This window comes from Schistocerca gregaria, chromosome X, assembly GCF_023897955.1.
Source record: "Schistocerca gregaria isolate iqSchGreg1 chromosome X, iqSchGreg1.2, whole genome shotgun sequence".
Taxonomy (NCBI): domain Eukaryota; kingdom Metazoa; phylum Arthropoda; class Insecta; order Orthoptera; family Acrididae; genus Schistocerca; species Schistocerca gregaria.
In genome coordinates this window covers 366,024,704-366,040,833 of record NC_064931.1, presented here as the reverse complement: position 1 = coordinate 366,040,833, position 16,130 = coordinate 366,024,704, and the positions used below count along the sequence as shown (strand labels likewise).

Sequence of the window (16,130 nt, the reverse complement as noted above, 5' to 3'; positions counted from 1 at the left end):
TTAGTGGCAATTCACCGGCTTCAGCATGAAGACTCTCGATGGGACTAGTATAGAACGCTCTGATCACAAGACGTAACCCCCGATGGTGTATAGAGTTGAGGCGGCGTAAGATGGACGGCCGTGCAGAGGAGTATACAAAGCTCCCATAATCCAGCTCTGAGCGAACGATCGACTGATATAGGCAAAGTAGGACGGCTCGATCCACTCCCTACGATGTACCGCTGAGAACACAGAGGACATTCAGAAACAGGTACAACGGGCAGCCAAATATGACACATGTGGAGACCAGCTAAGTTTCCTGTCAAATGTAAGACCTAAAACTTTTGTTGTCTCCACGAATGGTAGAGCAATGGGACTGAGACGTAAGGACAGTGGGAGAAACTCTTTGTAGCACCAGAAGTTAATACAGACAGTCTTCTCAGCAGAAAAACAGAAGCCATTGGCGACACTCCAGGAGTAAAGACGGTCAAGACAACACTGAAGACAGCGCTCCAGGAAACATGTACGCTGCGCGCTGCAATAGATGGTAAAATCGTCCATGAAAAGGTAGCCTGAGACATCAGCTGGGAAGCAATCCATTATTGGATTGATCGCTATGGCGAAGAGAGTGATGCTCAAAACTGAGCCCTGTGGCACTCCACTCTCCTGGCGAAAGGCGTCGGACAGGACAGAACCCACATGTACCCTGAACTGTCGATCCATTAAAAAGGCATGAATAAAAAGAGGGAGGCAACCGCGAAGGCCCCATGTATGCATGGTGCGGAGAATGCCCGCCCTCCAACAGGTGTTGTAAGCCTTCTCCAAATCAAAGAACAGCCACGGTTGGACACTTCCACAAGAAGTTATTCATGATGAAGGTCGACAAGGTAACCAGATGGTCAACAGCAGAGTGGTGCCTACGAAATCCACATTGTGCATTGGTAATTAGGCATTGAGATTCGAGCAGCCAAACCAAACAAGAGTTGACCATTCCTTCCATCACCTTACAGACGCAGCTGGTAAGGGAAATGGGTCAATAACTGGAAGGGAAGTTCTTGTCCTTCCCCGGCTTCAGAATCAGGACAACAATAGATTCGCGCCAGCATCTAGGAACATGACCCTCAATCCAGATGCGATTTTAAGTACAAAGAAGAAAACCTTTACCCACAGGAGAAAGGTTCTTCAGCACCTGAATAAGAATAGAATCAGGCCCCGGAGCGGAGGACCGTGACCGGGCAAGTGCATTTTCAAGCTCCCGCATGGTGAATGGGGCATTATAACTTTCATGATTCGAGGAGCGGAAGTTAGACGTCCTTGCCTCATCTGCCTGTTTTCGGGGGAGGAAGGCAGGGTGGTAATGAGCGGAGCTCAAAACCTCTGCAAAAATGCGGCCGAAGGCATTGGAGACATCCTCAGGGGCCACAAGAACGTCATCCGCGACCGTCAAGCCAGAAACTGGTGACTGGACCTTAGTGCCAGATAGCTGGCGCAGGCTACCTCAGACAACAGAAGAAGGAGTAAATCTGTTGAAGGTGCTTGTGAAAGCAGCCCAGCTGGCTTTCTTACTTTCTTTAATAACACGACGACACTTCGCACGTAAAGAGTCTCTACGTGCTGCGGTCCACCGGGGGCTGGTACGCGATGTGGAGAAGAAGTAGGATGAGGTATGGAATATTCAGCAGCAGTGAGAAGGACTTTTGTGAGGTGTGCAACCTGACTACTGCAGCTTGCGAAGGTTTGATCCTGAACAGTCGCCCTGGAAGAGAAGAGACCCCAGTCTGCTTTGGAGATATTCCAACTAGTTGATCAAGGAGATGGGGTATGATGCAGGAGATGGACAACACAAGGGAAGTGTCTCTCAAATACGTATCATAAAGTAAGTACCACTCAAACCATCGTGCAAGTTGGGTAGTACATATAGAGAGGTCAAAATGGGAACAGGTGCGAGTTGTATCCGAAAGAAAAGTATGGATGCCAGTATTGAGGCAGACAAGATTGAGTTGGTTGAAAAGGTTTGCTAATGGAGCCTCTCGTGTAGGATGCTGGGGAGCCCCAAAGGGGATGGTGGGCACTGAAGTCTCCAGTCAACAAAAATGGTGCAGGTAGCTGAGCAATAATTTGCATCATGTCTGCCCTAGTAACGGCAGACGACGCTGGAGTGTAAACGGTACAAATGTAAAAGTGGGGAGAGTAATTTGGACAGCTACTGTCTGCAGGTCGGTGTGCAGTGTGATGGGATCATAGTAGATATCATCCCGGACCAGCAACATAACCCCTTTATGAGCCGGGCTACCTGCCACAGGGGGCAGGTGAAAACACACAGAGGCATAGTGTGCCAAGTCAATTTAATTGCATGGGCGTAGCTTCGTTTCCTGGAGAGCTATGACGAGTGGACAGTGCAAGTGTAGCAGCAACTTTAAGTCCTCTCAGTTGGAACGAACGCCGTGAATATTCCAATGAAGAAGTGCCATCGTGAGAAGAAAAAAAAAAAGGAGAAGCAAGAAGGGGTCACCTCAAATGCCAGTGAGGGCCTGGCGAGCACTGCTGCTGCTGCTGCTGCTGCTGCTGCTGCTGCTGCTGCTGCTATCAATTGGCGGAGAGTCATTGTCCATTTGTTCAATAGGTTCGTCGGCCATCTTGTTAAGGTGGCCGGCAGGGGGAGCTTCCTCCACCAGTGAACGGCCAGATGTTCGGCTACCAGTGGTGCGGCCCCGCGAAACAGATGACAGCCTGGGGCAGCAACTGCTGGGTGGCGCAAGAGAAGAAATGTGCCATGGCGGAGAAGGAGAACTTTGCTTCCTATGAGCCTTCTTGGAAGGCCGTTTAGTTGAAGTACTGGTCGATGGCTGGGAGTTTGGGGGTACGTAGGAAGTCTTCACGGGACGGTTCCTTCTTGAAGACCCGTGCATCTGACTTTTAGGTCTTAGTCTTGGCAGAAGCTGAGGAAGGTGCTTGAGTCTTATGGGTGATGGGAGGAAGAGGAGACGTTGACTGGGTGATCTTAGCACTGGCCGAACGGACGACTGTAGCGCTAAAGGTCAGATTGCATGTCTGCGTCGACACCTCCCTGATAGTCCGAGGAGAGGCGAGGACAGTACTGTATTTCCCCGCTGGGAGCAGCGTGGGCTTCCTACTAGCAAATAGCTTGCGAGCAGCCGAGGTGGACACTTTCTCTTTGACCCGAATTTCCTGTATGCAGCGTTCATCCTTGTAGATGGGACAGTCGCGGGAGGACACTGCATGGTCATTCTGACAGTTCACACAACAAGGAGACAAAGGTGGACAGTCACCCTCATGGGCATCCCTGCCACAAGTGACGCATTCAGCCGCATTAGAACAAGAAGGGATCACCAATTTAGTATTGGAGGGCACCATGGAGGGTAAAAATCGTAGAGGGAGACCAAGATATGAATACACTAAGCAGATTCAGAAGGCTGTAGGTTGCAGTAGGTACTGGGAGATGAAGAACCTTGCACAGGATAGAGTAGCATGGAGAGCCGCATCAAACCAGTCTCAGGACTCAAGACCACAACAACAACAGAACAAGACTGGCGGGTGTGATTAAATCGCTGACACTGGTAGCAGCGCGTAGGTCTCAGAACACAGGGGCGAACAGAGATAACCTCATAGCCCACTTTGATGCATGAAGGCAGCTGAACACTATCAAAGGTAAAAAAAAAAAGTGTCCGGGTCAGTACAAGGTCACTGTCGACTTTTTTCATGACCCTATGGACAGCCGTCATGCCCTGCTCAGCAAGGAAAGACTGAATCTCCTTGTCAGTCAATCCATTGAGTGATCTAGTACATACCACACCATGTGACGAAATCAAAGTGCGGTGAGCCTCCACCTGGACAGGGAACGTGTACAGGAGTGGGGCCCGAAGGAGGTTTTGAGCTTGAAAGGCGCTCTCAGTTTCCAACAAGAAGGTACCATTACGCATCCTGGTACAAGACTTGATAGGTCTGGCTATGGTATCTACGCCCTTCTGAATGATGAAAGGGTTGACAGATGAAAAATCCTTTCTGTCCTCAGATCTAGAAACTACTAGGAACTTCAGGGCAGGCGGTTATACTTTTGTCACTGGTGGCTGGTCATGTTTCCATTTTTGGGCAGAAGACTAGAGAGAAGAAGGAGAGAAATCCATTGCAGATGAATCCCCCATGATTGCTAGCATCTACGATGGCGCACTCCTTCCTTGTGGGGACCCTCTCAGAGGGTGCTCCCGCCTTAGGTGAATGTTTACACCTCAGGTCACACCTCCCGAGAAACGGATGGAGGGACCAATTGGCATGGTGGGAAGGTGTCAGCTCAGGCAATCACCCCTCCCCGGGCCTGGCCTTTACCAGGGGGTACATGCGTACCTTACTTGTCTACCCAGGATGGGGAATTATGCGTTATCCCTTCACCAGCTATGCGTGCGAACAGGTGGGTCGGCCTTCAGGCACGCACAGGGAGGAAAGAAGAATTGGAAGAAAAAGGGAGAGAAAGGACAGACTGTCTCAAATGCCGAGGTGGAGACCATAGGGTGGGCAAGAAGGCAAGGAGAAGGAGGCAAGGTTAAAAGTAAGGAAGACAGTAAAAGAGGGAGAAGGACAAAGAAAGGAAACAAACGAAGGAAGGAAGAAACCAGAATAAACGAAAAACCAAAATGACCACAAATGTAAGTCATCGAACCATTCGTCTCCAGATGCAGGCGCAAACTACCCACTTGAGGGGGAGGGACTCGTTTTATTCACCTCTTACGACAGGCAGGAATACCTCGGGCCTATTCCAACCCCCAGACCCGCAGAGGGGGGGGGGGGGGGGGGGGGGGGGCTGTACCATTCTCTTGATGCCTGTGAAGAAATTTTGCATCATTTCCATGCTGAAGGTGATGCATTTGTAAGAAAATTGTTATTGTTGATGGGACTTAGGTCCACTATCACCAACCAGAAACAAAAACATCAAGCAAGAAATAAGAAATGGTACTGCAGCTCATTGTCAAAATCAAAAAAATTCCACACTCAACTGTCTGCTCAAAAAGTCATGCTCATTCTCTTCTGGGATGCTAATGGACTAATTTTGGAGTATTATATGATAGGGGAGTGAGAGTAACTAGTACTTTTTATTGAGACATGCTGAGAAATTAACTTCGCCCTGCAATCAGGAGTAAACGACAAGGACTTTTAACTTTAGGTTTATCGCTACAGCTTGACAACACATGACTACATACAGCTTGTAAAACAGCTGAGGCTATTCAGGAAATTGAATTTGAATATCTGGTACATCCTCTGCATTCACCAGACCTCAGTCCTATTGTCTCAGTGCGGCTGGTCCCAGCGGAGGTTCGAGTCCTCCCTCGGGCACGGGTGAGTGTGTGTTTGTCCTTATGATAATTTAGGTTAAGTAATGTGTAAGCTTAGGGACTGATGACCTTAGCAGTTAAGTCTCATAAGATTTCACACACACACATCCTATTGTCTCATCTGTTTGGTGCACTCACTCAAAGAAGCAATGGGAGGCAGGCATTTCGAAAGTGGTGATGAGGTTGAAACCACAGTGTGCAACTGACTACACATGGTGCCAAAATAATTCCTCCACTTGGGTGTCTACACACTTCCAAAGTGGTGGAATCCCTGCATTCAATGTCAGGGAGACTACATCAAAAAATGACATTAAGTTTTTCATTCATTGTTACAATTAAAAATATTATAGCACTTTTAAGGTTTTCATTTGCATTACCCTCGTTTCATAACTTCATGTACTATGTGGGCAATTGTTCTATACTTTCCAAGCTGTTAAAATCTTGCTGAAATTTAGTAGGCTTATTAAATATACAGATTTGGAAAGACATTAATAGGAAGATGATGTTCTGTAGCTCTGTGTTACCTGAAACTTTTCTCAGTTTTCTCCATGCTTGTACATGAAAAACAGAATACCTGGCAGCTATTTTTCACCTTAAAAATGACAACAGAACACAAATTTGACTATTTACTTACCAAAACTCTGATGAAACAGTAAATTTCTGTACTTCTGAAGGAGAGCACAGATACAGACCATGGCCACGATTACTAAAGCAGAAAGTCCTTGCTATCCTGTAAAATAAATGAAAGCAAAAATAATATTAATCTGACTATGACACAATTCAAATTATAGAAATGGGCGTGTACTAAAAGAAGAACTTTGTAAAAAATGACAAAACTTACACTAAGGATGGTACATGAAAATAGAAGCAGATATGAGACAACAAAATGAGCATAATAATACCCTTACATTGATGTGTAGAGACTTTATTGAAAGAACTAAGGCTTTTTTATTTACACTGACACAAGCTGCAATTTATGTATTAGTTTGTTTTATAACAGAATAATATATGCATCACAAAAGAAACACATACAACAGATAAATGACTTCACACAATTGACAAATTTTTAAAATGAAAACAAATTTACCTACAACATGAATACTGTGAAGAAAATTACCAGAAAGTGCATGCTCTTTGAAGTGGTGAGGGAGAAAAATTGTAATTACTGTAGCATAGTGCATACAGTTTTAATAAGTACGAATGTCAAATATCAGTGAGCATTAACAGGGAAGTCATTAATAACAGTGGTTTCATTAAGAAACATTTTTGACTTTATATTAAAACTCTCAAAATATCCTTGAAACAGATGGCACCTACAGAAGTGGTCTAGTAACTACAATGAGATAACTGAATTATGACACAGCTTTGGGCAGACTGGTTAGGCTACCATGTAATCCCAACACCCCTCACCTCCAATTTATATTGACATTCACATAAATAGGTAACCATCTTAAAATAAAATAGTAATGCAGTTTTCTATGCAACAACGTACACATCGCTCAACAAACAGATATTAAGCAAACAACCTCACAAATCAGCAAGCATTATTAAAAAAAAAAAAAGAACAAATCATACTGAGCAATTTATTTGCAAATGGGCCACATAGAAGGATATCAGTACCACCATAAACAATACTGATTGATAGGGAATGAACAATACTGAATGCAAGTAAAGGAGCACTGGGCAGGAGAACAATATCTTCAAGAGGTTTCTGCAACAATACAGAGGTAACACGCAAAAACACAATGCAGCTATGAACTTTACCTTTCTTGTCCTTGTCCACAGTTTTTCAGCACCTGTGTAACTAAACTGTATTGTCATCTTGCCAATGTTCCACCCCTCACCTAATTACCATCTAATACACTAAATACTCCTAGCAAACATTCCCTCTTCTCCCAATTTTCTTTCTTTTCCCCTAAGAGAAGAAAAGTCCTTGTACTGAGGCAGCATCCTAAGTGTTTGCATCAAGTGAATCTTTAACAATGTTGCATAACTATAATCATCTTCTTTTGTATTTCTGTATAATATATAACAGTGAGTGGAGAAAACTTGCTGACATGCAAGGACCGTTTTATTGTATGAATGCATACTAAGGGCAGAGAGAGAGAGAGAGAGAGAGAGAGAGAGAGAGAGAGAGAGAGAGAGAACACAAGCAAGAAATCACACGACTGAAGCTTGAGATTCTGGTTTGATTCTGTACATTCTAATGTGCACTTAACATTTCTGCATGCACTTTATAGGACTGTAACATGCAATTACACTTTTTTTAGGATCTGCTGTGGCCTTGATCAAATTATTATACCATAGAACAATTGTAACATCTATCATGCTTAATAACTATAAAGAGGGTCACATGCATTTACACTGCTGTAGCTTTCAATTTTTATCCAGTTAAGATCTACCTTCATCTCATTTTCATGCAGTTTTGGTTTTAAATATGTTTATTCAATTGGTCATTTTATTGGCCCATGCAAATATGCAACTGCGGTATTACTGTTTTCTACTTAGTTGCAAATACTAACAATAATAAGTTCTGCAATTTGTTTAAACTGAGACAAAACACATCACAAACAGTGCAAAAAAGAATTGAGACACAGATCAGCATAAATACTTAACCAACACAAGAAAACTAGTACCCATTTAATCAACAGAAAAATGATTATTCATGAACTGATGTTCCATTCAAATTACTAAGGCATAAGATAGATGGTCTGATTAATTTGTGTGTTTATGTAATTCTTTGTCTTCAATACTTGTTAGTTTGTAAATGAAAGGGGCAAAGTACATGAAAGGAATCCAAGGTCCAGTCACACTGCTAGCAACTGATGGTAGATTGGAGTCAACAACTACAATTATGTGCAGGTATTCTAGTGAAGCTGAAATCCCTTTAAGTGTACAGCAGATATCATATGTTGTAGTAAAATGGCCACTAGCAAAACTGTTCTTAAATTAATAAGATTACACTTCAAAACAACTTGGGTCACACACATGTGCCTACCCCACACAGAACATAAAACTAAACTTTTCCATTTTCATCAATTGGCATCTTACTTTACTCACTTCCTGAGACAAAATGTACATTGCTAATTCATCATTGCAGTTCCAGCAGAGATATCTGTATCATACACATTTTGATGAAGGGACTGGGGTACAGAAAAGAAGAGAAAAAGAAGAGGATATGACTAAAATGAGGAAAACACTAACAGCACCTTTCCTTGAAATTTTAATATGACACTATTATTTCTTGAGCTGAACTGGAGTGGCTCATGTACAGTGAACAAGAATATTTCTTATGTTCTCCAACACTACTATTCTTACATTAATGAAATACACTGGACGAAAAAAACGTGTCCAGTAGTGGGAGTGAATCACAGGTAACACCCATCCACAAGTCGTCTGAGAAGTCCCCTATACCCCTTTTGACTTCGCACAATTAAAGAAAATAAATAACTGTTTCATTGTTATATCTGTTCTGAAGTTGGCAAAAAACATTATTGGCAGTACTGTATTGTTTTGTTACAGTTCTGTATTGTTTCAGTTGCAAATACATGGCTCATGTGAGTGCACACACTTAACACTTACACTGATGATGATTGATTAGCAGCTAGTATATGGTTACATAGACATCCGTAGACAGGGAGAATAGTGCCATAGTGAGGTTTTTTTAGAGATTGCTTTGGCCAGGTCCCACCTTGTAAAGCAACTCTGCTTGATTGGAAGTCATGTGCTTTTGTTTCAGGTAGTGTCAAAGACAGGCCACATACTGGAGATAAGAAAACCCAAGAGGAAACATTTACCACCATCACTCAGTCAATTGAGAGATCTCCAGTGAAACCCATTCACAAAAGTGCAGCCGAGCTTCATGTACAACTGTCAACAATTCGTGCCCACATTGTAAAAGGTTTGAAAAAGATATGATTTATACTGTTGTTTGTGAATGAATTATCCACCAATAACATGGAGCAAGTGTAGCCTTCCACAATTTGTTGGCACAATTCCAAAATGCCCTGTCTCACTCAAGAATGTTACTTTCTGATGCATGTGCAATATAGCATAGTTCACACAGGAGAAACGTGGTCTTCTGGTCTAAGCAAAACCCTCATTATGTGCAAGAGTTGGAAAAGAACACACCTAATTTTATGATATAGGCTTGATTTCATGACAATACTTGTCCAGACCCCATTTCTCCGAAGGGTACATGAATGGAAATTCTGAATTGGACATATTGCAAACATGGTTAATACCTCAGGCCAAAGAAAAAGCAATCATGCATCATGTGTGAATACAGCTAACAGAGCACCAGTACTCCTGGCTATACAGATTTGCGAGTTTTTTGATAAATAATACTGATGCCACAGCTACAGGCACACACTACAAAAAGGGTAACAAGAGTAATCCACAGAACCACCGTCCAAGATCTTTGATATCCATCTGTTGTATAATCTTGGAGCATATTCTGAGCTCTAACGTAATGAAGTATGTCTACTACAATGACCTCCTCCATGACAACCAGAATGGATCCTGAGACCATCAGCCATACAAAGTCCAACTCCTGTTCCTTTCACATGACATTCTCAAAACAATACATTAAGGCAGTCACACAGATGAAATATTTCTTGACTTACAACAAGCATTTGACTCAGTATCACACCAACAATTGTTAATGAAACTATTATCATAGGAGTATCAAACAAAACTTATGGCTAGATTGAGGATTTCTTTGTAGGGAGGCCGATGCCCATTATCTTGGGCAGATAATTACTGACAGATGTAGAAGTAACATCAGACATATACCAAGGAAGTGTGTTACTAGCCTTGCTGCCCATGTTTCATATTTAAGACTTGGCAGACAATATTAACAGTAACCTTGCAATTTTTTGAGATACTTCAGTTATCTATAATGAAGTACTGTCTGAAAAATGCAGCACAAATGTTCAGCCAGGTCTTGGTACATTTTCATAGTAGTATGAATATTGGAAAATTGCTTTAAATGTTCAGAAATGTAAAATTGAGTACTTCACAAAATGAAAAAAATGTAGTAACCTGGGATTACAGTATCACAGCAGGGTATAACCATTTTTAGGACTGTGATGTGAATTCATCACATAGGCTCAGTCATAGGTACAACAGATGGCAAACTTCAGTTCATTGGTAGAATACTGGGAAAATGCCATGGGTCTACAAAAGAGATTGCTTACAAAACACTCAAGCAAATTATCCTAGAATATTGGTAAAGTATGTGTGTGGGATCTCCACCAAACAGGACTAGTACACACATGATATTGAACGAGTTCAAAGTAGGGAAGAACAAGTGGTCTAACTACATTTGGCCCATGGGAGAGTGTCACAATGTCAAAAAACCCAACTAGCAGATACTCGGAGAAAGATGCCAACTACTCACAATAGCCTACTTCAGAAGTTTCAGGAATGAGTATTAAATGAGGAACTAAGGAACATACAACGACCCCCTACATATCACTCCCAAAGGGACTCAAATACAAGGTTAGACTAATTACAGCATACATAAATTCATCTGAGTAATAATTTTTCCCACTCTTCATATGTGAAAGAAACAGGAAGAAATACTACAACAGGGTACAATGGGAAGTGCACTCTGCCATGCACTTCACAGTTGTTTGCATAGTATAGATGTAACTGTAAATGATGTGGAATAAAAACATTAAGTTCACTTGTGTTATATTTCACTGTAGTCCACATTTCATTACTAAAAATGGATTTGGAAGATATCAGGCTGAAACAAAAGTTATGTCGGATTAATGAGTGTTTACTTATCTGCTTAAGTTGCTAGTTTCTATTACAATTGCTGATGACAGTTCAGCTACTGAGTAGAGAAAAATAGAAAGAAAAGTGTCTCATTGATGCCATTGTCATTTGGGACAGAACACAAGCTTCATTGGCAGATTGTTAGTGATGGAAATTGGCTTTTTTTGCAACCTCAGCATTTGCCTTAAGTAGTTTTGGAATATCACAGAAAATCTAAGTCAGGAAAGGGATTTTTTTTATCCCATGTAGCATTTCACACTGTATTCAAATTAGATAAGTAGGGCATGTACTTTCATTTATTTTTCAAATAATGATCTTTTGTTTAGGAAGCTGGGAAGGAAAAAGAGAATGAATAAAGATTTATATACAGAGAAATAGAGAGGCAATATACCTGTTGAACAACTTTAATATAAGGTTTATTAATCATGGAATATAGAAATACAAAACATTATCAAATGAGTCAAAAGTTGTCTCTGAAAACTGACAGCCAACTTTACATGCACAGAATCAGGCTCAGGCATAGTCACATTCACATACACATGCACATGCACATGCAAAAAACATTGCGGTATACAATATTCAAGAGACTTTCATCACATGGCTCATTCAGACAAATGCTTGTCTTTTAGAATGCAGAAGGTTTTGTGCCCTTTGAGCAAAGCAAACAATTTTGCAAGACACATGCAACTGATGCATTTTCAATGCAAAATTTCACAAGGTGCAACTGTTTCCTGAAATAAAAAAATACATTTCCAAGCATCACTTAGCTGAAACACCACATTCAGTTCACACTTTTACTCTAATAGCAGACTTAATTTTATGAATCTGGCATTTTCATTTCAAAGCTCAAGATTAAGATATATATCTGGGTCTTCCTAAAAACATAATCATCATTAATGCACATCACCTGCAACAGGTTTATTAAAAGTGACACCTATTAATTTAGAGGAAAAAAGTTCTCAGTAAAAAAAAAAACCTCAAAAAATGTTCTACCACTACTTTTTTTCGGCAATTTTTACACTGTCACCATGTAAATTGTAACACTAACCAAATAACAAATTTTCATATAAATGAAACATGTACTGTTAAAACAGTAGAGACACATATTAATTCACATTTCACCATGGAAGCATACATTACAGTCAGATACCTTTAATGACTGTACACTACTGAGAAACTTTGTGCTCCTCTAGAAGAGAAGAGGAAGCTAAGTTTTTACAGGATTACCCTTAGTTCCATTATCAAAAAGAATGCTTGTAATTGTCTTACTTTTACAGACAAAACTTAGTGATGAAAAGTGAAATATTCCATATTACGTCACTGCAGAAGCAAGTGAGCACCAAACTCATTATTCACCAGTGGCCATTAGCAACTATGGTGATATGTGTAAGTATTACTTTGTAACAGGGTTTTTTTTTTTTTTTTTGCACAGTTCAGATATACATAGCAGACAGTCCAAGTATAGACTGGAAGTGAATGGATTTACTTCTGTTGATACAGACAGGCAGTCTTGCCAAGTACTTTTGAACACATTTCTCAATAACTATCTTGAGCAGATAGTTTGTTTTAAAAAAGAATGTACAAATGATGACAGGCAAAAGGTAGTAGAAATTTGTGCCTCTGTTAACAGATTGATGCACAAAGCATAGAACTACCACCATCATACCTTAGCAAAAAGATTCTGCTGATAACCCAGCAAAATTTTGGTCCTACATAAAATTACTAGGCAGGTCAAAGGTTTCTATCCACTCATGTGTTGACCAGTTGTGTGGGAATAAAAGATGGCAAAAGAAAAGCTGAAGATTTAAATTTCACATTTAAGAAATCATTCATGCACAATGATCATATGAATACAGTGCTGTCTGACTGCTGCACATGTTTCCATACAGAAGACATAATACCTAACAGGCATCTCTGGTATAGAGAAACAACTGAAAGAGTTGAAAACAAATAAGCCACAGATCAGTATAGAATGCCAATTCAGTTTTCCAGAGAGTACTCTGCAACATCTGGCCTCTTACTTAGCTGGTATTTATCATGAATCTCTTTCCCAATGCTAAGTCCCAGGTAACTATAAAAAAATACAGTTGACTACTGTATATAACAAAGATAGAAGAACAGACCTGCAAAATTATAAATTAATATCCTTAACACCAGTTTGCTGCAGAAATCTTGAACATGTTCTCAGTCTGAATATAATAAATTTACTTAAGAAAGAAAGCTCCTGTCCACAAAACAGCACAAATTAGAAAGCATTGGTCATTCAAAACTAAGCTGACACTTTTCTCACATGATATCTTACAAATCCTGGATGTAGGGCAACAGGCAGATTCCAAATTCCCTGATTTCTGGAATTCATTTGACATTGGCACCCCACTGCAGGCTATTGACAAAGGTATGAACATATGGGATAGGTTCCCAGATTGTCATGGCTCAAAGACTTCTTATGTAATAGAATTCAGTATGTTGCTCTCGACTGTGACTGTTTATTAGAGACAGGTTATCGTCAGGAGTGCCCTAGGGAAGCTTGATAGGACCACTCTTATTTTCTATGCACATAAGTGATCTGATGGACAGGCTGAGCAGTAATCTGCTGTGGTTTGCTTATGATGATGTGGTGTATGGGAAGGTGTTGAAGTTGAGTGACTGTAGGAGGATACAGACAAAATTTTTAGTTGGTGTGATGAATGGCAGCTTGCTCTAAACATAGAAAAATGTAAGTTAATGCATACGAGTAAGAAAAACAATCTCACAAAGTTCTAACACAGCATTAGTAGAGTACTGCTTGACACAATTGTGTCAATTAAATATCCAGGCATAATCTTGCAAAGTAATTTGAAACGCAACAAACACATAAGTACATTAACAGGGGTAGGTAAATGGTTGACTTTGGTTTATTAGGAGCATTTTAGGAAAGTGTGAATTCACCTCTAAAGCAGACAGCATGTGGAACACCAGTGCAACCCCTTTCTCAAGTACTGCTTAAATGTTTGGGATCCCACCAGATCAGGTTAAACAAAGACATTGAAGCAATTAAGAAACATACTGTTAGATTTGTTAGTGGTAAATTCAGTCCTCAAGTGAATGTTATAGAGGTGCTTTGTGAACTCAAATGGGAATTTCTTGAGGGAAGACAATGTTCTTTTTGTAGAACCCTACTGAGAAAATTTAGAGAACCTTGCTGCTGAGCAATTCTACTTCTGCTAACATTATCTTTGTGATCATTACACAAAGTTTAAGCAAGAGAAATTGGGGCTCATATGGAGACAGACAGACTGTGACAGTTGTTTTACCCTTGCTTTACTTGTGAATGGAATATGAAAGGAAATGGCACAAGGTACCCTCTGCTATGCATCAAATGGGGGCTTGCAGAGTATGCCTCTATGTGGATGTAGATTCATGGAAAAAATTATTGTACACAACCAGCATATCCAGCCTCATACTGTGTACATGGTGACATAAGGAATATTGTGCAGATACTGTTGTAATTCTAGAAAAATTGATGAATTTCTTCACGATGGATGCTGTGAAACATTAAAGATACAGTCAATGCCAGATCAACAAATAGTTTACTACCAGTTTGTTTGGGTCATACTGAAAATGAGTTACCACTATCAGCTACAAAGTGTATCGACTATAGTCAAATGGACTGTCACATTTAATGAAAATTTTCTCTGTCATCATTTGCTCTGTTGAGCAATAAGCCTTAGTAAAACACTCTTTAGCATTTTGGATATTGCTGACTGACCATTACATGAGCCATCAGCCACACTGCCTTCTTCTTATGAGAAACATGCAGATGAACTGAACAAACACTAAAGGAAAAGTAATCGTAGGAACTTCAAGCTCAAGCAGCATTGTATGATTTCCCCCCCCCCCCCCCCCCCCCCCAACCCCATCCCTTCACCCCTATCCCACCATCCCCATCACATTTTTCCAGTTTGGTTGGCACCCTATTAAACCAACAGATTTTTTTTCTGAATTCCTTGTGCTTAAATGTGCCATTAAGTTGGCACCAAATGTATCATCATAAATAGTATCATATCTGACCAGCAGTAATAAATGGGGAAAGTAGGTATATCGTATTGTCAAAAATAGAGTACAGAATTTTTTTTCCTACGGAAGAAGTCTCTGTTATGAACACCAAATAAATTCCTTGAAGACAATTTATTTCATTGTTATGACATACTTATCATATTTCAAAGGAATACTACAAAATGATAAACAGTCCCTCACTGATGGAATCAATTAATTAACATTATATGACACTGTATTGAGGTCCTTCACGGAATAAGAGTGAGTAAACTGAATGTGCTGCTTCAATTTCAACCACTAGTACTAATGTGTACATCTTATCACTAATGTTTCAGCTGTAAATGTTTCATTATATATCATGCATTATCATCATGGTGTACCTAAATTAACATACTAACAGAAACAAAATTCCTTTATAAAATTTTAACAAACCATGCTTTTACATTATACACATTAGTTACTACTATCAATGGTATTGCTTGACTCGGCAAGTCTTTTTTCTCAGTCTATAATAAGAATAAAGTAATTTATTGCTATTTTTTTAAGAAAAGAAGTGCAATTTTGAGCAAACAAATGTTCTAAAATTAGAAAAGTGCAAGATTTTGTTATACGTATATGTAACTCAGCTCAAAACAAGCATGCATTTAGTGCTGTGGATACTTATTGTTTTTTTTAGAAACAATAAATTTCTTAAAAATTTATATATATGTATATATACGCAAATCTGCATGCAAAATTAAATAACGCAACCTGTAACTAAATCTGAACTTCAACTAAGAACATAATCTGATAGCGTCCATGGCTGGCTTGAGTTACAAATGTGATATAAGTGTAAGTCTGAGTGGTGCTCCCCTTACAGTTTTTGTATTTTGCTCTTATTAATATTCTGTATCCAGTCTAAAAATTTTTACTATTGTCCTCACACAGCAATAAGCACAGTGCAAGATTTTATCTGTTTTAAACCCAGAAATCTCTCTATTTTACCAA

The 16,130-nt window shown here is 40.1% G+C and overlaps 1 protein-coding gene across 6 annotated transcripts in view; it reads right to left on the bottom strand.

Annotated features, from left to right (window-relative positions):
* Positions 1–16,130, bottom strand: part of LOC126299600 (syntaxin-binding protein 5) — a 901,795-nt gene that overhangs the window by 41,615 nt on the left and 844,050 nt on the right. For all 6 annotated transcript variants that reach the window (XR_007552829.1, XM_049991623.1, XM_049991624.1 and 3 more), the window contains one exon: positions 5,959–6,054. Coding sequence is in view for 5 of the 6 variants with exons in the window: in XM_049991623.1 (XP_049847580.1) it covers positions 5,959–6,054 (96 nt within the window). In the remaining variant the exon portion in view is untranslated. The remainder of the gene's footprint in view (positions 1–5,958; positions 6,055–16,130) is intronic.